General features: G+C 51.0%; 1 protein-coding gene across 3 annotated transcripts in view; it reads left to right on the plus strand.

Moving 5' to 3' along the window:
- Positions 1-4558: 4558 nt before the first annotated feature.
- The window catches only part of TBC1D22A (TBC1 domain family member 22A), a 318315-nt gene continuing 296648 nt past the window's right edge, over positions 4559-26225 (plus strand). For all 3 annotated transcript variants that reach the window (XM_059937195.1, XM_059937194.1, XM_059937196.1), the window contains exon 1: positions 4559-4768. In XM_059937195.1, coding sequence (XP_059793178.1) covers positions 4707-4768 — 62 coding nt within the window. In that variant the 5' untranslated portion in view covers positions 4559-4706. The remainder of the gene's footprint in view (positions 4769-26225) is intronic.

Here is a 26225-nt window from a genome sequence, read left to right on the forward strand (position 1 = left end):
GTTCCCTGTTCTCACAATTCTGGCCTCTTCTAGAGGTCCCGAATCCCAGAGTGGGAACGCTTTCAGAAAAGGACACAGCGAGAGTCTCACTGAACTTTAAGTTCACTCACTTGGGGCTCCTTGTGCCAGGAAACTAGCAGGCAAGGAGAGGCGTCTCCTCCTCACCATGGGGGAGGCAGGGGTGCCCCTGTGTGGTGAGGGCAGCAAGGTCACGTGCGGCACCTACATGAGCCACTGGGGTGTCTCTCTGACCAACATTAATGGCATGTGGGCAAGTAGAGCAGCCACGGCCTGAGGAGGGCACCGTCAGTGACCAGCGGCTCCGAGGCCTCTAGGATGAGAGTCTGTATCACTCCAACAGGTTAAGTGACCTAGAACAGCAGAGGCGCTACCGGGTAGGGGCAGGGTTAGGGCTGGCAGCGGGAGGGCGTCGACAGCAGGTGATGGTGGAGGGACAGTCACTGCTGTGGCTCCAGGGTCACGTCGTCAACCTCCTCCTGGAAGTTTATCCAGAAAAGGGACCAACCAGAATCCTGGAGACGCCTTCCTAGACGGTGAACTTGCGTGAAGCCAGCAGATCTGCGTGGGGCAGAGGGCGGGCTGCCGCAGATGCGTTTGCGTCACACCGCCCAGACTCCTCCTAGAAGACCGAGGCTCTCATTCCCCTCAGTTGCTGGCAGCATCGGCTGCTGATGGCTTGGAGATAAGCTCCTCCTTGGGACCTGACCTCGGCAGAAGGCACCTCCTCTCCCAAGATTACGCACCTTCCCAGGGGGCAGCTCACATTCAGTGACTCGTCCATGCAGCCGTGCAAAGGCTCCACCTGCTCATCTCAAGACATCTCTGGGGGCCATCCTTCGGGGTTGGCCCCATGTTCCACTGTGGCCCCTCCCAGTTTAACTTCTCCCCAGTAAGCCACCTGCATGGAAATACCTGTCTCACAATCTGCTTCCTGGGAAACCCAGCCTGCATCACAGATCTTGCCATCCTCGATCCCCACTGGTTAGGCAGCACCCAGTTTTCTCTTGTCTCCTGGCTTCGGCAACGACGTTCCCGGTTGCTTTTTTGTCCCGTCATAGCTACTCAACCTGAAACAATAGCTACAAACCTATCAGTGGGCCTGATTCCTCCAAGCCTCAGCGCTGTTCCTTCATTGCTGCAGCATTTACGCTTGCCTTTTCCAAAAAGTGTTTGAGGTAGCTCAGTGCATAACAGAGTGAGAGTTCTGTAATTACATTTTCATGTATTATGAAACAATTTATACATGCAAAAAGTCACAAAGAATAAAACAAACACCTGGACACAGTCCATCTGCCTTAAGAAGTAAAGCATAAAACAACTGAACTCTCTGTAAATTCCTCACCGATCAAAGTCCCCACCAACACCCAGAGGCAACCACACTCCTGAATTTAGCTTTTAGTATTCTTTTACTCTAAAAAAAGGGAATTAAGTGGTATCATACCACATGCATTCACATTCAACTTTTTTTCACTCAACGTTGCTTGTGAAATCCATTCATGTTGACATGTAAGTAACTTATTCATTTTTACTATCGTATAGCATTCTCTGGAAAACTATGTGTAATTGATCAGTTTTCCCCAGGAGCAACATTGCAATGAACGTTCCTGTCTTTGCACACAGGCAAGTCGCTCTAGGGTACACACCTGGCTTGTAGGGTATGTGCACCTTTAACTACAAGAAATTGCTAGATAGCTGTCCAAAGTTATTGAATGAATTTATGCTCCCACCAGCAGTGAATTGCTGCACTCTGACTTATGCACTGCTCATAAATCCACATCGCCATCAATTTTGGCACTGACAGATTTTTAAATTTTTTGTTAAGTGTGAAATGGTATGTCCTTGGTTTTTTTTTTTTTTTAAATAGATGTATTTACTTTTATTTATTTATTTTTGGCTGCGTTGGGTCTTCATTGCTGCACATGGGCTTTCTCTAGTTGCGGCGAGCGGGGGCTACTCTTCATTGTGGTGCACGGACTTCTCATTGCGGTGGCTTTTCTTGTTGTGGAGCATGGGCTCTAGGCGCACGGGCTTCAGTAGTTGTGGCACGCAGGCTCAGTAGTTGTGGCTCGCGGGCTCTAGAGCGCAGGCTCAGTAGTTGTGGCGCAGGAGCTTAGTTGCTCTGCAGCATGTGGGATCTTCCAGGACCAGGGCTCGAACCCGTGTCCCCTGCATTGGCAGGCGGATTCTTCACCACTGCGCCACCAGGGAAGCCCATCTTGGTTTTTACATTAGCCTGAATCTCAGTGAAAGGAAGCCTCTTATGTTTGCCGCTCAGGTAAATAAAGGCTCACTCATTCACTCTCTGTGCTCATGCACACGTCCTGTTTGACTCCTGCATGGGTCCCGTTCCTCGACTACCTCTGCAGGACTCCGGCTTTCACGCCTGGCCTTCTTCCAGATACTCCCTCACATCCATCTCTACCACACGCCCCCGCCTGAACCCATTTCTGGAGATTCTCTCTAACTTGACTTTGTTTTTTGATTATGTTGCTCTTGATGCTGACCTATGCCTGCCCACCGGTCCTGGGACTTCGCCCTGGCCTGTCCTCCCCTGTGTAACCCCGTCTCCTCACCTGGAGACCAATATGTCCTCTAACCTAGTGCTTGGCTGAGGCCTGACATCTGACCTCAAACCCAACATGTCCTAAACCAACCATAAACCTGGCTGCAAACAGGCTCACCGCTTGCTTTGAGGTTTCTGTCGGTGGTACTAGTAATCCTTTGCTCAGTCTTGAATCCTTCGAGTCAATCTTAGTCTCCCTGTAACTAACTCCCTCCTCTAAGAGACAGTAGACAGGAAAGCATTAGGTAAGTTATGGGGAGCAATCAAACCTAAGATGTTATAATTACATCCAATCAGTCGCTCGCTGACTGCTGTCAATTTTCCCTTTCTAAACTCTACTGTCTTAGTTCTGCTGCCAACCCACTCACTGATTCTTGCAAGAAGCTAAATTGAGCTGGGGAAAATCTCCTGTCGGTAGGGCATCCCTGAGGCTGTCAGGAGCTGATCACTGAGGAAGACCTCTGGGGAGGCCCCGGGGCTGTATATTGGGAACAGATCCCTGGGGCCTTCCTGAGCCCCCCTACGCAAGGATCCCAGGAGGCTTCCTGAGGCTATGTCCGGGAAGGGGTCCCTAAGGATCCACTGAGGCTTTAGCAGGACATCTCTGGAGAGTCACTGAGGTCATGAAAGGACAGGAGGCCGGGACAGTTCCTCAGGCTGTGCAGCATTGTAGCCCTGAGCGTCTACTGCGGTTCTGTCAGCGGGGTATCCCCAGGGACCCACTGCGATCGCCTCAGGGAGATTCTGTGGCTGTGACAGAAGGGGATCCCTGGAGACCTCCCATGTGTCATCCGTTTAACAAACGCTTACTGTGTTAGCTGTAGAAGCGGAAGACACAGGTCTCACCCGCCCAGCAGTATCTTGCAGTACCCTACGGGGCTCCGTGGGAAGAAAGACAGGCGGTAAATGTTCCAGGGCGGGGACAAGGGCTGTGGGAAGCCTTTGCTATTACGAGACAGGATAGAAAACTCAGTGTCGCAAGGGATCTGAGAGAGCCACTCACTCTGCTCTGAGGGCCGGGGGTAGCCTTTACTGAGGCGCTGGTTGGCATACGACTGAGATAATACACGTAAAGTACTTAGCACAATACCCTGCGTACAGCAAGAACTACATCAATGTTACTTATCATAAGTGAGGAGGCACGGAAAACTTTAATCAGAAAATATCATCAAGAACTGGCACGCGTCTGTCAAGCGGCTCCCCAAAGCCGCACTGCGCTCCCGTCTGAAATGCCGGTCCCTGACCTCTCAGGTTAGGTCTACCGCCGACAGAAATATAATGCAGCCACATAGGTAATTTCTAATTTTCTGGTAGCTACTTTGAAAAAAAGGAGAAAGGAATGTGAAAGTAATTTTAGCAATACATTTATTGAATCCAATACACAAAATATTTTACTTCAACGTGTACCCAACATAAAAATCAGCGTCATCATTCCTTCTTTGGTACTGAAGTCCTGGGTGTATTTCACCTGCACGTTTCAAGCGCCGATAGCCGCCCGCGGCCAAGGCTCCGGTGGGGGAACCTTCACGCTTCAGCCGAAGCCTGGCCCAGCCCCCTCCTTCCCCGACCCACCTGCCCCCTCCCCGGGCCCCACCCCTGCCCCTCACAAGCCCCGACCACTTCCTTACGGTTCTCACCTCGCTGCACTGACTGCAGCGGTAAGTCAGCCACTTGGTATTTACCGATCCCTAGCAAGTGCGGGCGACAGACACCTCCTCGACCACCACCCGCAGCGGGGTGCTTTCGGTCTCCGCGTCGCCTCGCCCTCGGGTTAGGACCGTTGTCCTGCCGCTTCGCGCAGCAGAACCCTGGGCCGAACACCAGGCCTAAGAAGCCTGCAGGTAGAAGGATTACCCATCCGCTTCCTCCGCGGCACCGCCCCTTAGACGCCTTTTAGTGACGTCAGGCTCCGCCGCGTCCGTCACGCGCGCCTGGGTCGGAGGCGGGACTTCCGGCCGCGCGGAGGCACAACTTCCGGAGGGAGGCGGAAGAGCCTCTCGGCTCTACCCTCCGGAATCCCGGGACCAGTGAGGGGCCACCCGGGGTACCGGAAAGGGCCGCCGGGGCGGGTTGGCCGCCCTCGGGGTGTCGGGGCTGCGGGTCTGAGGGATGAGGAGAGGCCATGGCCAGCGACGGGGCCAGGAAGCAGTTCTGGAAGCGCAGCAACAGCAAGGTCCCGGGCAGGTGGGTGTGACGGGGACCCGGGTCGGGGTCAGAGGTCAGCTGGGCGCGTCGGCCCGCTGGGCTGCGGTGGAGTCGGGGTCTGGGGAGGGGTGACCTGGGCTCTGAGGAGACTTCTCGGGGTGTCCTGGGGGTCGGATCGTGGGGTCTGGGAGGTGACAGTGGCTGCACGTAGGAGCGAGGCCAGAAAGGAGGAGGAGGAGCTGCCGGCAGGCTTGTCCCGAGACCGGCAGGCTCTCTTCTGCGAAACTCCTCGGCCCCCTGGGGAAGCTGCAAGGAACCCACTCGGCTCCAGCCGCGAGGAGTTGGTGGAGTGAGGAGAGTGGCCGGGGCAATCTGCGCCCGCCCGCGAGCTCGGTTTCTGCAGGGGGCGTGGTGGTTTTGACCCGCTTGATTGGCGTTCTCGTCTCTCCTGTGGGCTGCTGCTTTTGCCCTGGGCGAGGAAGAATACTTGAGGCTCCCTGTGGATTTCCATGTTCCCACTTTCTGGCCTCAAAGCCAACTCCTGTCTTGAGTCAGCAGCAGGAAGCAAAATTTTTTTTTTTTTTAGTTAAGTGCCTGCAGCGACCTGGGTGCACCCTGGAAGCTGTACAACTCCAAAGTCCTCCTCTGATTGATGTGTCACCCAGCCCAGCCAGGGCCCTAGGAAACATGGCAGACGTGACGGGCAAAACGCCTAGGATAAAATCAGCTGCTGGTGAAAACAGATTAGAGATAAACAAACTACAAGATTTCTACACACTGTTCAGTTTGGAAACTAAAGTCTGAGATACTGAAAATTAAGAATTGTGGTCTTAACTCCAAGTAGAACCATTCATAAGCACAGTTTATTCGTAAGTGTTGCATAGTAAACACTATTGTTTGAGTGATAGAATTGTAAACTTTGGAATGCACTGTGTCGTGTCAGAAAGGTTTAATTTTCAGAATGGTCTGGGAGTTAGCAGTATGAGTTCCTGACTGCTCAGAAAAGCGACTTTGGAGGGGGTCACTGAAGTTGGCCAGGCACCCTATTTTACTCCAGAGGACTGTGGGTTTTTTTTTTCCTTTAAATTTATTTATTTATTTATTTATATTTTATTTTCGGCTGTGTTGAGTCTTCGTTGCTGCACACAGCCTTTCTCTAGTAACGGTGAGAGGGGGCTCCTCTTCGTTGTGGTGTGTCGCTTCTCATTGCGGTGGCTTCTCTTGTTGTGGAGCACGGGCTCTAGGCGTGCGGGCTTTAGGAGTTGTGGCACGCGGGCTCAGTAGTTGTGGCTCGCGGGCTCTAGAGTGCAGGCTCAGCAGTTGTGGTGGACGAGCTTAGTATTTGTGGCTCACGGGCTCTAGAGCACAGGCTCAGTAGTTGTGGCCCACGGGTTTAGTTGCTCCTCGGCATGTGCGATCTTCCTGGACCAGGACTCGAACCCGTGTCCCCAGCATTGGCAGGTGGATTCTTAGCCACTGTGCCACCAGGGAAGTCCTTAGGACTGTGCTTGATTGAAGAACAATAAGAGGTTTCATCAAAACCAATGTCAGGGTCCAGGATGATGTGAAAATCCTGGAATAGCAGAGAATAGGAGGTCCTAGCAGTGACAGGAACACATGCTCTAGAACACAGACTCCAAGGAAAGGAGCCACGTGGCAGTAGAACTTTTGTGTGTTGTTTTTAGGTCTTGAGATTTTGGTTCCTCCTCCGTCTAAATAGATTCTGATTCTTAACAACCAGCTGAGGTGTGAGAATAATCAAGCTCTTGTGTGTAGTTATAATGGTGAATAAACCTTTGGATTGATGACCGTGTCTCTTGGGTATTTGTCCTTGTATTGCGTTCAATAGTGCCCCTGGCCCCGCCGCAATTCAGGTCCTCGGACCCTGTGAATGTGACCATATTTGGAAATAGGGTATTTGCAGATGGAATCAAGTTAAAATGAGAAATGAGGTCACACTGGATTAGAGTGAGCCCTAGTCCAGTGACTGGTGTCCTTATAAGAAGAAGGAAATTTGCACACAGAGAGACAGACACAGGGAAGATGGCATGTGAAGATGGAGACAGACTGGAGTGATGCCTTTACAAAGCAAGGCAGGCTGAGGATTCGTGGCAGCCAGTAGGAGCTAGGAGAGGCAGGGAAGGATCCTCTCCTAGAGCCTTCAGAGAGAGCATGGCCCTGCCGACACCTTGACTTTGGACTTGTAGCCTCCAGCACTGTGACAGGATAAATTTCTGTTGTCTTAAGCCGCTAAGTTTGTGGTACTTTGTTGTGACAGCCACAGGAAAATAATACTGTCCTCAACTTTCTTCTGTGAAATCCTGCATTCCCAAAGACAGCCCTGCTTTTTCCTTGGACTCCGGTGCTGTGCCGTGCCTTAGGCATTTTTGAGAGCAGTTCCCATGTGATAGTCCCAGACTTGGAGTGGAGTCTTGGAGGCCTCCTGGAGGCTGTCACTGCAGAGGGCAGGGCGAGGAGGAGAGGTCGGCTCGCCTGGAAAGGCCTGCACAGCCGCTGCGTGCCCCTCGCCTCCTGTGGCCTCGTCTCTGGCAGTGCTGCTGTTTCAGGCGACAGGAGGAGTTGCAAAGGTGTGCCCGTTTCCCTGTCAGTAGATGACCTCCCTGTGGTGACCACTGGCCGCATACCTGGTCTTTACCTACCCAAGCTCGGTGCTGTCAGATCCTAGCTGACTTCCAGCGGTCGTGCCAGCTCTTTTGAGTGGTTCCTGTGATTAACTTTTTTTGAGTGTGGGCCTCAACCCCGAGAAACTCAAAGGAGGAAGAATACACCCACCACAAAATATGGAACTGGTAAAGGCTCTTTTGTATAGCACAAGCCTTTATAATTAGTAATTCCTTAGTAATAATTCCTATGACAGTAGTGGCTGCTATTCATCGAGCACTTACTATTTGCCAGGTGCTATTCCTGGCGCTCTGCAAGTGTTCGTGTCTCTGGTGTTTTAGAATTTACAAAACACACTCTGTCCTCCAAGCACACTCTGACACTCAGTGAGGTAGGCTGGTTTAAAGCCCCTTGGTTGTTTTCCCCGAAATGCCATGCTGAGAAGCTTAAGTGTTTTTGCATGATGTCTAAGGCCCTTTATAACCTGAGGCTGCTCAATTCTTTAGCCCCGTCTCCTGCCCCTCCTTGCTTTGAGCTTTGCCTTCACTGGTGCTGATGGACTTGTAGGATCCTTGCTGTACCTGCTGTGTGATGCCTCTGTCAGTTTCATGCTTTCATAGCTGACCAGAATGTTCTTTTCCTCCCTTCCCTCTCCTTTGCCTGGCTTTTTATTTTTCTTATTGATTTATTAATTTTTTGGCCTCGCTGTGTGGCATGTGGGATCTTAGTTCCCCGACCAGGGATGGAACCTGTGCCCCTGCATTGTGAGTGCGGAGTCTTAACCACTGGACCTCCAGGGAAGTCCCTGCTGGGCTTACTTTTTAGAGATGTTTAATTCGCCTCCAGTGTACCTCCTGGTCAGGGCTGGCCTGTTTTCATGCAGTCTGGACTAAAGTACCCCTTTGTGCGTCACACTCAGTGTTGGAAAGTGCTTGTTTTCTTCACCAGACGGTGAGCTCTGCATGTTTGGGGAGCGTGCCTTACTCATCTTTTATTGCTACTGCCAAATCAATAAGTGGTGGTTGATCCGAACTGTTTTCCAGATTAACCTGGAGAGACTGAGTGATTTGGCCAAGGGCTTACACTGCACTAGGTGGTCTTGCTGGTAGATCCCCCTATTCTGTGCACACCCTGGTCCTTAGATTATGTATTTGGCTGATGCTTCCTTAGAAACTTCTTCTCTGGATGAGGCAGGATGTGTGATATGGTGGAAAGATGTCTGACTGGGAATTGGGTGGTCCAGGTTTTAGCCATCGTTTTCTGTTAATCTCTCTGTGACCTTCACCTTCCTCATATTGCCCCCAGGGCCATCAGTTTCTGCATGTATAACCTAGGGAGTTGCATTAGACCTAAGTGGTTGTGACCTACAGGAGGATATTTGCTTGGCCTAACCCTGTTCTCTTAGATGAGAAGGAGAGAGGCCTCTTGGACCAGTTTTGAGAGTCTGATAATTTATTTATTCAGCAAATATTTACTTAACCCAGATTATGTGCCAGTAATGGTTCCAGGTGCTAGAGATGCATCAGTGTACAAAACAGACCAAAATCTGTGCTCTCACAGAGCTAACAGCAGAGTGGGAGAGGCAGAGAATAACTTAAGTTTTTTTTTTTTTTTTTTTTTGTTGCGCCTCACGGGTTGTGGGATCTTAGTCCCCGACCAGGGATCAGACCAGGGCCCTTGGCAGTGAAAGTGCTGAGTCCTAATCACTGGACCACCAGGGAATCCCTCGAGAATAACTAAGTAGAGAGTTAACTGTCAGAAGGTGATGACTGCTATCAAAACAGAGCAGGGAAGCGGGATAGATCTTTCGGGGGCAGGTGCCGTGGGGAGAGTGTCTTGGTGATAAGGTGACCAGGTAAGCTCTAACAGAGCAGGTGACATTTGAGCAAGATTTGCAGCAGGTGAGGGAAAAGGCCTCCTGGGTGGCCGGGAAAGAGTCGTCCAGGCAGAGGGCTGAGCTCTTGCAAAGGCCCTGGTTCGGGGGCGATGCTGGTGTGTCTGAGGAGAAGCCCGGGGGGCCGGTGTGACCACTGCTGAGGCGGGGAGAGACGTGTGGGGCACGAGGCCTGAAAGGTGGGAGTGGTGGGCCTCATGGTCCCAGGAAAGACAGGGCCTCCCAGTCTTTTCTTCCGAGTGAAGGGGGAGCCTTTGGAGGATTGTGGCAGCGGCATGCCCTGCCTTTGGTTTAGCAGGATTCCTTTGGCTGCCCTGTTGTAGGTAGACTGGGGGGCCGAGAGGGCCAGGGCGGAAGCAGGGAGACAAGTTAGGAGGCTTTGCGAACATCCAGGTGAGAGGCGGTGGTGGTTTGATAAGAATCAGGAAGTTGATGATAGGAATCAGAAAAGGTTCAGCCCCTGACTCTCTGGGCCTGTTCTTTCGTGGCCGTTGACTTGCTTGGCTCCCACGGGGCTGTGGCTTTCTGCAGTTGCACTTAGCATCCTTGCTACACTTAACTTTAAATGCCAAGACGAAATCACAGCACACTGGGTGGGAGAACGCAGGCAGCCTTTCAGCGTGGATCCGACGCGTGCTGTTTTAGCGCGGCTCTGCCTGGCAGTGTGCCCTGCTGACAGCAGCGTAGGCGGGCCGCTGGGGCAGGTGAAGGGTGACATTTGTAAGTGCGGTGGCAGCAAGGAAGGCCGGGACTGAGTATGGCAGGGCCGTGGGTGCTCGGGTAGACGTGGGGCAGAAGACCATTCGCGGTGCGCTGGCCCCGGCAGCTTTCAGCGCACAGCTGTCACGGCCTCGAGGCGGCCCTGAGCAAGGGGGAGGCTCAGCTCAGCTGTCGTCTCCGCAGGCCACCGTCAGTCGTCAGCTGCAGGAGAGGAGCGTGGCGGGGCACGGTTCATTCAGAAAATACTGGAGCACCTTCAGTGCGCCAGGCACCACGCAGAATGCCGAGCAGGGGCGTGGGCCTCGGGGTCCTCAGGCCGAAGGAGACGGTGAACACCTGATACACAAGCAGTCTGCAGGCTCCCACGGCCGCAGCCTGGTGATGGGGGCAGAACAGCGGAGCCCCGCGTCCGTAGAATGCCACGTTCCCCCCGCTCCCGGAGGAGGTCTCGCCTAGGCTGGGACCCGGGGCTGGAGCAGGGACTATCCTGCCACGCAGAGGTGTGGGTCGGGGTTGGGGTCGGAGCTCTCCGCAGGGAGACCCCGAGGAGGAAGTGAGGAGGGGTGTGCGGGGCCCAGAGCACGCAGGGCTTCCAGGCCCTGGAGAAGATCTGGGTCTTGGTCCCGAGAGCCATGAGGAAGCACTTCATCCTGTTCCTCCGCCTCGAAGAGAGGGTGAGAGGAAGTGGGCACGGGAAGTGGGGACCAGGGCAGTGGCTGTGGGCGGGGGGAGTGGACAGGTTCAGGGCCCGGGCTGCGGTGGGCCTCGAAGGGGTCACTCATGGGCGGGGTGTTGGAGGTTGAGGTGACCCCCAGGGTTCTGGCCTGAGGGGTGGGGTCCCCCCCAAGATGTCCACGTCCTCATCCTCATAGCTTGTGACGTGTCAGTTCCACAGCAAAGGGGAATTACGTTGCAGATGGAATTAAGGTTGCCCGTCAGCTGCCCCTGAGATGGAGAGATTGCCCTGGATTATCCGGTGGGCCCAACACAGTCACATCAGCTCTTAAAAGTATCAGAGATTGGACACAGGTGGCTCCGTCTGATCTGCGCTTGCTGGCTTTGAAGATGGAGGAAGGGGCCCCGAGCCAGAGCACCTGGTGGCCTCTAGGAGCGGGGAGCAGCCTGTGCTTTTCGTCAGCAGGAAGACGGGGACCTTGGTTCCGCACCCGCTAGAAACTGAATTCTGCCAGCGACCCGGATGAGCAGGAAATGGATTCTCCCCAGGACCGCCTCCAGAATGGATGCAGCGGGCCGACCCCTGGACTTTAGCCTGGGAGACCCATGCCGGGCCTCTGACCTCCAGAGTGTTAAGATGATGGGTGGGAATGTTTGAAGGCAGTAAGTTTGTTACAGCGGCTGCAGGAAAGCAGAGCCCTGCGGGGGAGGTGGAGGGGCAGGGAAGCGTGGCCGAGGGCCGTTGGGTGGGGAAGGGATCCTGCACTTGAACGTGGGCCGGTACCTCGGCCAGTCTTCACGGGTGGGCTGGGCCCTCACTGGTGAGCTCTGCAAAGCGTGTTTAGTCGGAGGGGTCTTCTCTGTTCCGTGTCCTCTCGGGTCCAGGGGCCAAGTGGAGGCCCCGCCTCTCTTTCCTCAGAAGTTCTGAGCTGCTGCCCCACCTGCTCTCCTGTCTTGTGTGTTTATAGACCTGGCTTGTTTTCTTGCTGGTGCTTCTGGAGTGGCTGTTTGGAGTGTCTCTTTATTCCTAGTTTTCCCTGTCATGAGGAGCCCAGGAGTCCGTGCTCTGGCAGTGACTTTGTGTTTTGTCGGGGGCGGGGGGGGAGGGTCGGTCTGGTTGCCACCCGTGCGTGGAGATGGTCTTGCTGTGCTGAGCACCGTGGAAGCACCTGAGGGTGGGGTTTGGCTAAATACATAGTTTGTTTTACTTGTTTGCTTTCCAGTGGTCATGTTTCATGTTATGAAACACCTTTTATTTTGTCTGGAAACATTTTGAAAAAATAAATTTAAAATGAAATCATTTTTTTTCCCTCTTAAATGTTTATCTAATGTTGCAAATCTGGACTCTTTTGGGTTAATTTTAGATGAGGACAAAAATGACTTAAAAAAAAATACTTGATGATTTTGGATTTGTTCTGTTTTTTTAAAATTTAGTAAAATGAGAGCTGGAGGAGGTGTTTCACCCCCCTGAGTCCTGTGAAGGCAGGAGCAGAGGTTGGGGGTGGGAATGAACAGAACAGGCGCCGGGAGCCCTCGCCTCCATTTTTCTGTTCCCACTGGAGTGGCCCCGCCTGGCCCGCGTACAGCTAGGACAAGGGCAGCGGCTCGGTGACCCGGGGCCAGGGCGTGACACCCGCCCCCGCCAGACCTTCTCCGGAAGCTCCACCATCTCCCACTCCTGGGCTTATCCGCTCCTCAGTGGAACGTGTGCAGCGTGAGGACTGGCCCCTGCGGGCCCTCTGGGTGCAGCGGGGGTCCCGGCCTTGGGGCGGCTGGGCTGCACGTGGGGGATGCCTCCGTGCTCGGCCCGGGGAGGGCAGACACGACCGACCGCCTGGTTCTCCCTCCGGAGGATTCCGGGGAGAGTGGCTGTGAACCACATCCACGGGCAGGTGTTGGCTCTGCGCCCCAGGCGGGAGGTGGAGGCGGATGGAGGTGGTGCTGGCCTTGCAGTGACACCGCGTACCTGCGCCTGCTTATTGAGCACCTCCCTTGTTTCGGGCTCTTGACACACAGGTTCGGGCCAGCAGCAGCGGGAATGCTGAGGGGTCCTTTACAGACTTCACAGGCTGCAGCTGAGCTGGTGGTGGGCCTGGCCCGGGGCCGGGGGTGGGACCCGGTTGCTTGCACACGGACTTCCTCTTTCCGGCTTCTCCAGGGGTGAGAGGGGCAGCTTCTAGGTTCACCCAGACGTTCCCCTCCTCACAGAGAGAGGCAGAGGGTCAGGAGGCCCAGAGGGGACGGGGCAGCCTGGGTTCTTCCCATTTCTGGGCTCCGTGCTACAGGGGACTTCTGTTTTGAGTGTCCCTGGTCCTTTTGTTCCCTCATTCTGATGCTGTTTCCTCTTTTGGGGGGATTCACGTGGAAATCCCAGCCTGAGTGCTGAAGGTGGCGAAGGCGCAGGTAGCTGTCGGGGAGTTTAGTTGCTTAGAATGGTTACGGGTTCTCTTACTGGGGTTAGGAGGGCTCAGGGCTGAAGCTGCTGTTAGTGTTACTAGCGCAGCTGGGCAGGGGGCCCTGCGGGTGCAGACCCCGCGGCAGCCCTCGCCCGGCTGCTGCTCTCCGCCCGAGGCCCCTCGGTGAGCGGTGAGCGAGCTGGCTTTGAACTCAAGCATGTTGGCGGAGGGCAGAGCCCTTTCTCTCCGCCGCCCTGTGCGTTTCTGGGCTCCTGACCGCATTAGCGCTCTGTTCCCCGTGGTCCATCCTCCCGGGGTCTGGAGTTCACTGGCACTGCCAGGGTGTTCCGGCCCGGGCATGGCCCGCCGTCTTCCTTCTCACCCGGGCCGCACACCCGAGCTTGGCCCGTGCCGCCGGGGCCAGACGGTGACGCAGTTCTCAGCCGTGCCCCGGGCCGCTCTCGCCCTGCCCCCCCACACAGCTCGCGGCAGGGTTTGCCGTGCGCCTTCTTTCCGTGAGCGCTTCTACGAGCCTCAAAGACAGAATGCCCTTGCTGGCGCTCAGGCTCACACGCAGCGAGACAAGCGATGTTCGATGCCTGTCTTCCGGGTGGGCTCCTAATCCTCGGCCGAAAGCCCTCAGCGGGGTCCGGGCTTGTCAGAGGGCGTGGGCGCGGTGCGCGTGGAGAGGCGGGGCGGAGGACGGGGTCTTGGAGAGCGGAGGGGGTCCCTCGGCGTCACGGGACCTCGGAGGCGGGAGGCAGCCCCTAGGGGGCGCTCAGCACCTGCTTCTCTTGTTGTCACGTGCGCGTGTTTGCAGGTGGCGAGGCCAGCCGGTTGGGTGGGAAGCAGAAGGGGTCTGGCCTTGCCATTACAGAATGCAGGAGGAAGAGAGCGCGGGAGACCTCCCGGCCCCCCAGTCTTCACCGCACTGTCTCCCTCCCGCCGTCTAGGGCGTGGGGATTGTCTCACGGGGCCGGTTACCGTCCTGGGGTGGCTAGTGCTACGGGCTAGTCTCAGACAGACCGGGGCTGCCGCCTCCTGCACCCCGTTTCGATTCCTTTAGAATTACTGCCTAGCTTGGGTTAGTTTCCTGTGCCAAAGCCAGTCATGGGGCCATTACAGCATTTTATGTTCCAGCCACATGTGGGCTCATCAACCACCATGACTGTAAGTGGCTCTGACAGGGCCGGGCAGGCGTGGGACGCTGGGGGCTCCTCAGAGGGTGTTGCCTAGTTACGCCCACTTATGAGGGGATGTGCTCTAGTCTTTGGAACTTAACTCCTTCAGGTTTAAAATGCTTAATCATTCAAGTATTCGTGTAGTAAAGAAGGGAGCACTGAACTGATGAGAACCTACTGTACAGCACAGGGAACTCTACTCAGTGCTTTGTGGTGACCTAAATGGGAAGGAAATCCAAAAAAGAGTGGAGATATATATATGTATACCTATAACGGATTCACTTTGCTGTACAGCAGAAGCTAATACAACATTGTAAAGCAACTATATGCCAATAAAAAGTAAAAAAAAAAAGAAGGGAGCACTGAATGTAGCAACAAGTATCTTGGGTTTTGGGATCGCTGTTCTTGGAGATGAAGTCACGGAAGGAGTGAGTGATGGGGTCAGGAGGAGAGGGACGCTGGGGACAGCGGGTGGGTTTCAGGTGTCACAGACGGCCCAGGGAGAGAGCCAGGAGGCTGCCAGGGGCTGCACGAGGCGGCGCGCGCCTGTCGTGTTGTACCTGCGTGACTGCAGAGGGTCGCGTCCTGTCTGGGGAGGTGGGCGTGAGGCATGGCAGTGGGGGCAAAGCTGATTTTTGCGACGGGCCCGTTAACGTGAGGTGGTGATTTGTGGCCGAGAGCCAGCAGCAGCTCGGCCTGGAGGCCGCTGTTTGAGTGTTTACTGGAGGTGCCCAGTAACGCCAGGAGAGAGCGCAGTTTCCCATGAACTGGGAAGCGAAAACTGGTGGAGCCCTGGGCTTCGGGACGCACGGAGGAGTCTGAGAAGCATCCAGATAGGCTGGCAGGAACTGGGAGAGGAGAAGGGGCTCAGTGCGGTGAGCCTGGGGCGAAGTCGACAGGAGAGGGGCTGGGGCGAGAAGCAGCAAGGAGGGGAGAGGTGGGGAAATGGGACCCGGTGACGGCAGACTGCCGGGCTGGCGGGGGTGGACTTTCAGAAGACTCCTCCCCCCACCCCCCGTATTCATACATTGTGCTGTTATGGAGATGTAATTGACGTATTATATTACTTTCAGGTGTGCAACCTAAGGATTCGTTCTGTGTACGTATTGCAGAATGATCACAGGAAGTGTAGTTAACGTCCATCCCCACACAGTCACACGCTTGTTCCTCGTTATGAGAACTTGTAAGATTACAAGCAACCTTCGCATCTGCAGGGCAGTGTTATTAACTTCAGTCACCATGCTGTGCGTTACATCCCCAGGACTTATTTAGCTTGTAAGTGGAAGTGTGTGCCTGTGGACCCCTTCACCCATTTCGCACCCTGCCCCACCTCTGGCAGCCACCAGTCTGTTCTCTGGGTCTGTGAGCTCACACGTTGCTTTTTTCTTTTAATTGAAGTAGAGTTGATTTACAGTATTATATTCCACACATTGCTTTTTTCATGTGAGGGGGAAGTTTATTGTCAACATCCTCACTTCTAAGACCTGTCTGAAGAGCCATCCGTGAAGCAGCTTGCTGATTGGATCAGTAATTGCCCGTCTCCACTGGCTCCTGGGCCCCCAAGGAGTGTGACAGGAGACAAACTCCAGGCCCTCTTACAGGGAGCTCGTGGCCCGGTGGGGAGAGCTCGGTAGGTGGCTGAGGGCTTGGGGGACGGGGCGAGCGTCATTGCCAGGTGGCGTAGCGTGGGTGTTGACGGTGGGACAGCCCGGGAGCCCCTTTGCTCAGGGTCCTGTAGGGCCACATGTGTCTGCACTTGACTCTGTGGGCGGGACCATTTCAGATGATGCCATGGGCGGGAGGAATGGTGGCATTGTTTACCGTCGTAATAATGGCGTTTCATACATTTTCCTCCAGAGTCCTCTAAAGTTAATTTCCTTGGACAACTTACCCCTTCTGAACATACTTTATAAACCTGGGGAGCATCGCTGTGGTTAGAACACGCCTAACGGTAAATCAGTTGCTAATTTAGTTCATCTTTCAGAAAACTACTGGAGACATTGAGTGACGACTGTGCTTGAAGAGGTTGACGGGCTGTAAACTGAGTTACTACATGATTTGCCTGTTTACTTCATGTGTCTGAAATACAGGGAGGCAGTTAATCGTAAAGGTGGCCGTATAATTTTTCATTTATTTTATGATGCTTAGGACACCGCAGCTTGGATGTATTTCTTTTACTTTTATCTCCTCTCACTCTTTGCCGTTTCATTCATTGTTATTTTCACTCACTGCTCTTTAACCTTGAAAAAAAAAAAAAAGCTCTTCTGGTGTTGTCCCATCAGTCTTTGTTTCAGAGCCAGGGCCTTGGTGTAGGTGGTCCAAGTTCAGACCAGAAAGAAGTTCTCTGGGATACACAGGAGAGAATCACCTTATTGTCACACCCAGGGGCCTTGTGACATTGGGCTCTCCTTCCTCCTGCCTTCTTGGCTTCTGCTCTGTAACTTAGGCTCATTCCCTCCTTCCTCCTCCCACTTCAGTGCCTACCTGTATCCTAATGACCCTCCACCCCGGCGGGAGCAGCGTCTCTGGCATCTCGCAGCGCCAGCGTCGGGCCGGCCCTGGAGCAGGTGCGCAGCCAGGGTGTGTCGAGTGACTCTGGTGGGGCAGCCTCGGGGTCGTCTGTGACTGGCTAAGATGTCACTGATTCGTGGTGCTCTCGGTGAAGGCCACGCCCCAGAGCTTGGCTGTCCACAAGTAGGCCCTCAGACAGACAGTCTTTGACTCTGAGTTTTTAAAGAGCTTTCCTGGGGGGGTTCGCTGGTGGTGCAGCGGTTAAGAATCCGCCTGCCAATGCAGGGGACACGGGTTCGAGCCCTGGTCCGGGAAGATCCCACGTGCCGCGGAGCAGCTAAGCCCGTGCGCCACAACTACTGAGCCTGTGCTCTAGAGCCCGTGAGCCACACCTACTGAGCCTGCGTGCCACAACTGTTGAAGCCCGCGCGCCTAGAACCCGTGCTCTGAAACAAGAGAAGCCACGCAATGAGAAGCCTGCGCACCGCAAGGAAGAGTAGCCCCCGCTCGCCGCAACTAGAGAAAGCCCGCACACAGCAACGAAGACACAACACAGCCAAATATAAATTAAAAACAACAACAACAAAAAACATTCCTGGGGACTTCCCTGGCGGTCCAGTGGTTAAGACTCCACGCGTCCACTGCAGGAGGCATGGGTTTGATCCCTCGGGGAACTAAGATCCTGCATGCCGTGTGGCACGACCGAAAAAAAAAGCTTTCCTGACTGGTGTTGTAAAGGCAGCCTGGATAGAACCCGGAAGAGATGGCGTTGGTCCCCGGGGCCCATCTCTTTCTTTCGGGCGTTCCTGTATCTGCCCAGTGTCTCCAGCCTGTCTTCATGTTGGGACCCCGTCCTCCTAGGAGCGCTCTTCCCGGTTCTCTCTTTAAACCTTAGCTTTGCCCGTTCTTTGTCATCTTTCTTTCCCTTACCAGTGGGGGCGTTTTCTGTGCCTTCTGCAGAAGAAGTGACCTTTATGGGAACTCGGGGCTCTCGTGGGAGGCACTTCTAGTTGGGGGCCGCTTCAGGGCTCCTTCCTGACCCGTCCTGTGCTATCCTTTGTCTGGACCCAACCCTCTCACCGAGCTGGGAGCCTCTGTTACATCGCAGTGTTGGAAGCTGTGACGCCTTGTTAGTTCTCAGTCATTCTTCTTCCATCTGAGTCCTTCCCGGCTGCTCAGGCATGTGGTCATCAGGATATGTACAAATTGGGCCCAGAGGACACCGCTCTTGGTCCCTGCCATTGCCTACTGGTAACAAATTAGTCTTTCTTAAGTTTCATTTTCTTAATTTGGAGGATGATAAAAATGTCCGTCCTCTCCACATGAAGTATACTGAAATGTTCTGTGACGGTAGCAGTGCAGACTGTTATTTGGGGCGGGAGGGGTGGACTTGGACCTGTTTAAACGTTTATCGAGTGATGTTGGTCATCTGGGCGATGGGTGCTGAAGGCGTGCTTTTGCACCCTGAGCCTTCCCCCCATGCGCACCTGCTCCCCGGCACCTGGGCTGGGAGGGACTGGTCTGGTCCTTCCCCATCCTCGCTTGTCCCTAGCTCGCCCTCCCTCCCTCCCTCCCTCCTTCCTTCCTTCCTTCCTTCCTTCCTTTTAACACCTTTGTAGAGATATCATTTACGTAACATACATTTCACCCACTTAAAGTGTACAATTCAGTGTTTTTAGTATATTCACCCAGTTGTACCACCGTCACCACAGAGAGAGGCCCAGAACTCATACGCAGTGATTCCCCATTCCCTCTTTCCAGCCCCTGGCAACTGCTAACATACCTTTCGTTTCTATAGATTTGCCTATTCTGGATGGTTCATGTGAATTGAATTATATGTGTGGTCCTTTGTGACTAGCTTCTTTGACTGACTGTGACGTTTTCAAGGGTCATCCATGTTGGAGCATCTCTTTTTATGACCTAATAATGAATATTCCATTGTATGGATAGGCACATTTGATTTATCCATTCATCAGTTGATGGACATTTGGACTGTTTCCACATTTTGGCTGTTATGAATAATACAGTACAAGTTTTTTGGGTAGACATGTTTCCATTTCTCTTGGGTGTGTACCTAGGAGTGGAATCGCAGGGTCATGTGGTCAATGTGGGACCTTTTGAAGACCTGCCAGGCGGTTTTCCAGAGCGGCTGCACCCATTCTCACTCCCATCCTCAGCGTGTGAGGGTTTCAGTTTCTCTGCGTCCTCGCCAACACATATTATCTTTAAATTTTTGCCCCCCTCCTGGCTGTGAAGTGGTACCTAATTGTGATTTTTTTTTTTTTTTTTTTTTTAATTTTTTGGTCGCAGCTTGCGGCATGTAGGATCTTAGTTCTTGACCAGGGATCAAACCCCTGCCCCCTGCAGTGGAAGTGCAGAGTCTTGACCGCTGGACTGCCAGGGAAGTCCCTCTAATTGTGATTTTGATTTGCGTTTCTGTGGTGGCTAATGACGGTGAGCCTTCTTTTTGAAAGATTTCTGTGCACAGTGTAGGAAGCATGGGCTCGGGGGAGGCTTAGAGAAATGTGTCTTGGAGGAGCGCTCCAGGCACTGCATTCCCTGACCCTCTGAACGGCTGTGCCTGCAAACACCTCCCCTCTCAGAGCCAGAGCCATCTGTTTAAAACCCTAGAACACATTTCAGACTTTCAGGAAGGCACAAGGTCAATACAGGGCACGTAGACCACATCCACAGTTGATGCTGTCGTGTTCCTTTCCTGGGCCCAGCTGTTTAGTCTCACTTCCCCTGACCATCACGGTTCTGAATTTTGTGGTTACCCTGCACGCAGTAGGATTTTTGACCACTCATGTATGTACCCAAAAATGATATATTGTCTCATTTTTACATTTAAAAAACTTCCTGTAAGTGGTGTCATACTGTGTGTACTCAGCATTTCACTATTATGTTAATGAACTTTCCCCATCTTGAATCTGGTGGCTGAAGTTCCTTCATGTTTGCTGTGGTTGGTATGCCATTATATGCGTACGATCTAGTTTGTTTATTCATTATTCAGTTGATAATGGACATCTAGATTTTTCTTAACATTTTTTCTCTTTGTGGTATTATGAACATCGCTGAACCTGTCTCCCTGTGTACTTGTGTAACTGTTTTTCCAGGGTGTGTACCTGGCAGTGGAACTATGTCACGTGGATCTGCTTTTTGGAAGGAATCATTAGGGTTCAGTGAATTACTGTAGTGTTTTAAAGCAGTACAATTTATAAAAAAGTTTATTGGTTAATATATTTTTTAAGGAAAGATTTCATTATTTGAAAGGAGGTATGTGTATTAATTGCCATTTATTCTTTAAAAAGGGCTTTAGTTGAAGCCTGTTTTTCTCTTTCCCTATGCAAAACCGAATAAAAATGTAATTTTAATAAGATAAAATGAGGTTCCTTTTAGTCTGAGCTTGAACTTTGTTGGAACATTTTCTGCTCAGTAAACACAAGTGGTTTGCCCATGAAGAATTAATGAGTTTCCTGCTGTCCTGGGAGGGAAAGGCCTGCAGTATGTGATAATGTTGCAGACTTTTGTGAAAATGACATGCAAATAGTGGGCTGTAGACCAGACTGCCTGCCGGTTTTGAGCCATATTGAATACATTTGCGCATAATGGCAGAATGCAAGTGTTCAAGGAAAGATAGATTGATAGTACTGGTAAATGCTGTCTGTAGGTCACTGCAGTATTCACACTGCTGTTATATGGTTATCTCATTTCATACACATTCTTATCTCCATTTCCGGGATGAGGAAGGTAAAGCTCGGAACAATTACTTGGTTAACGCTCTTATCAGCTTTAAGCGTTGGGACTTGAACCCAGGCCTTTGGATTCTTAAAACTGGAAACTTTCTACCAAGGTCAGGGAGGCATCCATGGAAATTTCAGGAAAGGAACCACGACAGATGGGTGGTGCTTGACCTAGGCAGGCTGATACTTTTTTTTTTGGCCAAAAGAAAAGAAAAAAGAAAAGAAAGCTCCTGGGTGTCACTGGGAAGTCTTGAAGGCTGTGGCCTGAGTCCCTCACGTGTCTAGCAGTTGGGCGCAGGCTGTCACCTGGGACCCCCGCCAGCGCTGTTAGTTGTGGTGCCTACACGTACGCGCCCTCCATGTGGCTGGTGTGGGCTTCCTCACAGCATGGTGGCCAGGAGAACCAAGTGGAAGCTGTATTGCCTTTTAAAAACGTTTCATCTTTACTGAGATTCACATATCATAATTCACCTATTTTAATTCACATACGCCACCATTCACTCATTTAAAGTGTAAAATTCAATGATATTATATTGTATTGAAAAAGTTGTATAACTCTCACCACAGACAATTTTAGAACGTGTTTACCATCTCAAAAAGAAACCCTGTACTCATTAGCGGTCACCCCGGCTTCCCACCCCCCACCCCAGGAAACCGCTAATCTTCTTTGTCTCTATAGTATGATTTGTCCATTACAGACATTTCATATAAATGGAGTCGTATAATAATGTGGGGATTTTTTGGTGACTGGCTTCCTGTACTCAGCATAATGTTTTCAAGGTTCTTCATGTTGTAGCGTGTATCAGCATTTCATTTTATAGCTGAGTAATATTCCATTTTATGGGTATACCACATTTTGTTTACCTATCCATCTAGGGTGCAGCTTTTTTCTTTGCATGTGGTTATCTAGTTGTCCCAGCACCATTTGTTGAAAGACAGTTCTTTCTCCAGTGAAGGGTCTTGGCACCATTAAAAAAAAAAATCAATTGACTGTAAATGTGAGGAGTCTGGACTCTCAGTTCTATTCCGTTGATCTCTATGTTTATCCTTATGCCAGTACCATACTGACTTGATTACCGAATCTTTTAGTAAGTTTTGAAATCTGGAGGAGTGAGTCCTCCAACTTTGTTCTTTTTCAAGAGTGTTTTAACCTGGTCATTCTGGGTCTCTTGAGCTTCCATGTGAATTTCAGGGTCATCTTATTGATTTCTACGCAGAAGCTGCCTGGTATTTTGATATGGATTGCATTGAGTCTGTAGTGAATTTAGAGAGTGCTGTAGTCTTAACAATATTACGTCTTCTAATACAAACATGGGTATTTTTCCATTGATTTAGGTTTTCTTTCAATTCTTTCAATAGTAGTTTTTAGTTTTCAGAGTATAAGTTTTATACATCTTTTGTTAATCTATTCCTAAACATATCATTCTTTTTGATGTTATTAAAAGTGGAGTTGTTTTTTAAATTTCATCTTTGGATTGTTCATTGCGAATGGATAGAAATACAATTAATATTTGTATGTTCGTCTTGTATGTTGAGGCCTTGCTGAATTTTTTAGTTTCACTACTTTTTTAGTGAATTCTTTAGTATTTTCTGTATATAAGATTATATCATCTAGTTAATTTTACTTCTTCGTTTCTAATCTGGATGGCTTTTATTCTCATTCTTGCCTAATTGCCCTAAGACCTCCAGTACAATATTGAACAAAAGTGGTGAGAATGGACATCCTTGTCTTGTTCCTGATCTTAGGGGGAAAACATTCTGTCATTCACCTTAGGTATGATGTTAGATATGGGTTTTTTGTAGATGTCTTTTATCAGGATGAGGACGTTTCCTTCTATTACTAGTTTGTTGAGCATCTTTATCATGAAGGGGTGTTGAGTTTTATCAGGTGCTTTTTCTGTGACTATTGAAATCATTGTGTGGTTTTGTCCTTTTTCCTATTGGCATTTTCAGGTTTTAAGCCAGCCTTGCGTTCCTTGGATAAATCCTACTTGGTCGTGATGTATAATCCTTTTTTAATGTTGTTGGATTTGGTTTGCTAGTATTTTGTTGAGGAGTTTTGTGTGTATACTTATAGGAGATACCGGTCTGTAGTTTTTTTTTTTTTGGCCGCGCAGCTTGCAGGATCCTAGTTCCCTGACCAGGGATTAAACCCGGGACCACGGCAGTGAAAGCACTGAGTCTTAACTACTGGACCACCAGGGAATTCCCTGTAGTTTTCTTTTGTGATGTTCTTGTCTGCTTTTGGTATCAGGGTAATTCTGGCCTCAGAGTGAGTTGGGAAGTGGATGGGCTCCTGCTTTTCTCCCCTTTACCAGAACAGCTCTGCTTCTGCCTGTGCTGTGTTTCTCTGTAAAAATTCTTTTGAAAAGTTGGTTTAGTGCTGAAACACCCCCCTTCACACACAAAATGAAACCTCACAGGACAACAAAACTGGAGCTACATGTGTTAACACTGACACACAAAAAAACCATCTTGAGAGAAAATAAAGCTGCAAAAAGATATATAAAGATGTGTATATTATAAAATAATATTAACTTAATCTTTACAAACATGCAGAATAATATCATAGGTTGCCTAGAGATGCACAAGTCTGCAGTAAAGGTATAAACACTTGTGTGAGAATTTTAAATGTCAGATTCAGCTTGGTAGTTACCTCATAGGACAGTAGAATTGGGGAGGGTTTCAAATCTATTGTATGACAAAATGATAGGGTTTTTGTTTTTGTTTTTCCGGCCGTGCAGCGAGGCTTGCAGGGGCTTAGTTCCCAGACCAGGGATCGACCCTGGCCCCCACAGCGAAAGCACCAAGCCCTAACCAGGGACCGCCAGGGAAGCCCCCAAATGATAGGGTTTTGGATGGAACCAAAGTGACACTGTGGTGTTTGTGTGGGTATTTATGTTCTAGGTGCTTTTAAGTTGGCCTTGCAACCTGCTAGCTGGGTGTGACCTCAGGCAGGCCACTTAAGCTTTCTGTCCCTCAGTTTCTCATAGCCATATCTGCCTGCTGGGTCATGAGGATAAGAGGAACGAACACACTGAGTTTGGAACGAAGCTAAATCTGTTCACCACGGCTGTTATGCTCTATGTTTTATTGTCTGCCGTATCTCATGCTGAAGAGCAAACAGGAATCTGGAGCAGATTCGGAGGCTGTTGGGAAAGGCTGAAGCTGAGCGGTTGGCACACAGTGGGGTGGGCATGGTGTTGTCCCTCCCCCTTCCTGTGTGTTTCTTGCCTTTGGGAGAAGCTCCTCCTCCAGGGCCCCTCCGGGCCCGACGTGACCGCCCCATGGGCCTTGCCCACCGCAGAGGTGTCCTCACGGGGCAAGTGGAGGGTCACTGCCTTGCTTTCGGATCACAACAAAGACAGGCCTCTTCAGAGCCCCTCCCCTCCTCTGTGGAGTGAGGGCTGGACTGGGGTCTTCAGGCCCCTCTGTACTCTGGTGTCCCAGGACCTCGAGGGGAGGTCTGACCTGGCACTTGCCTTCTCCTCACTCTGGTGACAGGCCACCAGCTGTGGCTTTCATTTCCCAACCATTTCACCCTCTCCCGTGCCTTCAGGGTCTTACTGTGTTGTTCTCTTTGTTTGGAATGTTCTGTCTACCTCACTCTTCCTATTCATTTCATAGGTCTCAGTTTAAGGGATTTTTCCTCAAGGAACCTTCCTTGTTCCGTAAGACTGGGTTTAGGTACCCTTGTGGCATGTTATTGTAGGAATTCTCATGGAGCGTTACAATGCCCGTTCGGTTTTTGCTATTATAAGTAGACTGCAAGGTCCTTAAGAGTTTGGACTATAGTGTGCTCATCTGTGCCTGCCCAACACCCATCATAACGCCCATCACAAAGTGGCATTGTCAAATGTTTGTTAAATTTTGCTGAGAAGTTTTAGGATGAAAAAAGAACATTTTACCTGATTTAAATATTGTGCTGCGGGCACAGGAATGGAAAACTGAATAGAAATGGCATAGGAAACTGAAAAAATTACCTATATATAATAATTTAATGTATTATTAAAGATGATATCCTCAAACCAGTGGCGGAAAGGGTAGGTTGTTTAATAAATTGGACTAATAGGTTACTTTTTAAAGAAGTTTCCTACTAGGTAGTATATAGCAAAATAAAATAAATTTTAGGCGATTGAAAACACGGGTAAAAAATGAAACCACAGAAATATGAAACAAGCTCATATTTATGCAGTCTTAGGTGTTATGGACTTAGGTGTTATGTTTGTGTGCCCCCCCCCCCCCAATTCATATGTTGAGATCCTAACCCCCAATGTGATGGTGTTAGGAAGTGGGGCCTTTGGGAGGTGATTATGTCATGAGGGTGGAGCCCTCATGAATGAGATTAGTGTCCTTATAAGAGAGACCCCAGAGGGCTCTCTCACCCATTCTGCCATGTAAGGATATAGGGAGAAGATGTCTGTCTGCACACCAGGAAGGGAGTTCTCCCCAGACACTAAAAGTGCAGATGCCTTGATCTTGGACTTCCCAGCCTGCATGACCATGAGACTTTGTTTATAAGCTGCTCAGTGCATGGTATTTTTTATTATAGCACCCTGAATGGACTAGGGCAGTAGGGGTGGGCTTTTCCAAGTATAGTCCTCAAAGCAGAACCCTCCGTAAAGGATAAAAGTGTGATGACTTAACATAAACCTTTAAGCCTCCCACATACCAGGAAAACAGATTTGCTACCTGTATTTGTTTTCCATTGCTGCCGAAACAAATTACCACAAACCTCCTGGCTAATAACAACACACATTTATTATCTTACAGTTCTGGAGGTCAGAAGTCTGCACACAGGTCTCACTGGGCTAAAACCAAGGTGTTGGCAGGGCTTTCTGGAGCCTCTAGGGGAGAAACCATCTCCTTACCTCTCCAGCTTCTCAAGGCTGCCTTGACTATGGCCCCCTTTCTGCATCTTCAAAGCCAGCCGTGCAGCCTCGCTCTGAGCCTTCCTCCATGGTCACGATCCGCCCCCCAACCACAGCCGGGGAGGTTTTCCACTTAAGGACTTGTGATTAGATTGAACCCACCTGAATAACGCAGGATGCTCTCCCAAGGTGTGTGCCCTTAGTCACATCTAAAAAGCCCCCTCTGCTGTGTTGTTACCGAGTCTAAGCTGGTACTGCTCGCTACACAACAGGCCAGTTATCGAGAGAAAAGTTGTTGGGACAGGGAGTAGCGACTTTATTCAGAAAGCCAGCAGACCAAGAGGATGGTGGGCTCGTGCCCGAAAGAGCCAGCTTGCCTGAGTTAGAATTCAGGCTCCTTTTATACGAAAAGGGGAGGGGGTAAAGTCAAACGCTTCCTGGTTCCCATCAGCCCCCAGAGGGGATGTGTTCATTTCTTCCTGCCTGCGGTCATTCACAGGTGGGCCTGGGCAGGAGGTTTCCTGTGAGCTGAACAAAGGTATTTTAGCTTAACGCTCATGACCTGGGAGGCAGGGTTCCCAGAGATGGGCCACTATGTATAATTTAAGCTTACAGGCAATATCCCTTTAGTGATGAACTTGTGATAGGATACAAAGGTTCTTCCCTATTACTATTCCCCCGTCAGCATCCATTCAGCGGTCCTGTGGGAAAAGGAATGAAGACCATTCTGCTGAACGGAGGTGATGAATACTCCTTAGAATCTTCAGTTAGTCCTTTTTATCTACAACTGTTTGAGCCCGACGAAGCCTCTTAGCACTTTGTTGTCTGGTTCGTAACTGAACTTGGGGTTTTGGTTCCAGTTCCCAATACATATACTAAATTC

This window comes from Balaenoptera ricei, chromosome 10 (genome assembly GCF_028023285.1).
Source record: "Balaenoptera ricei isolate mBalRic1 chromosome 10, mBalRic1.hap2, whole genome shotgun sequence".
In the NCBI taxonomy this organism is placed as follows: Eukaryota; Metazoa; Chordata; class Mammalia; order Artiodactyla; family Balaenopteridae; genus Balaenoptera; species Balaenoptera ricei.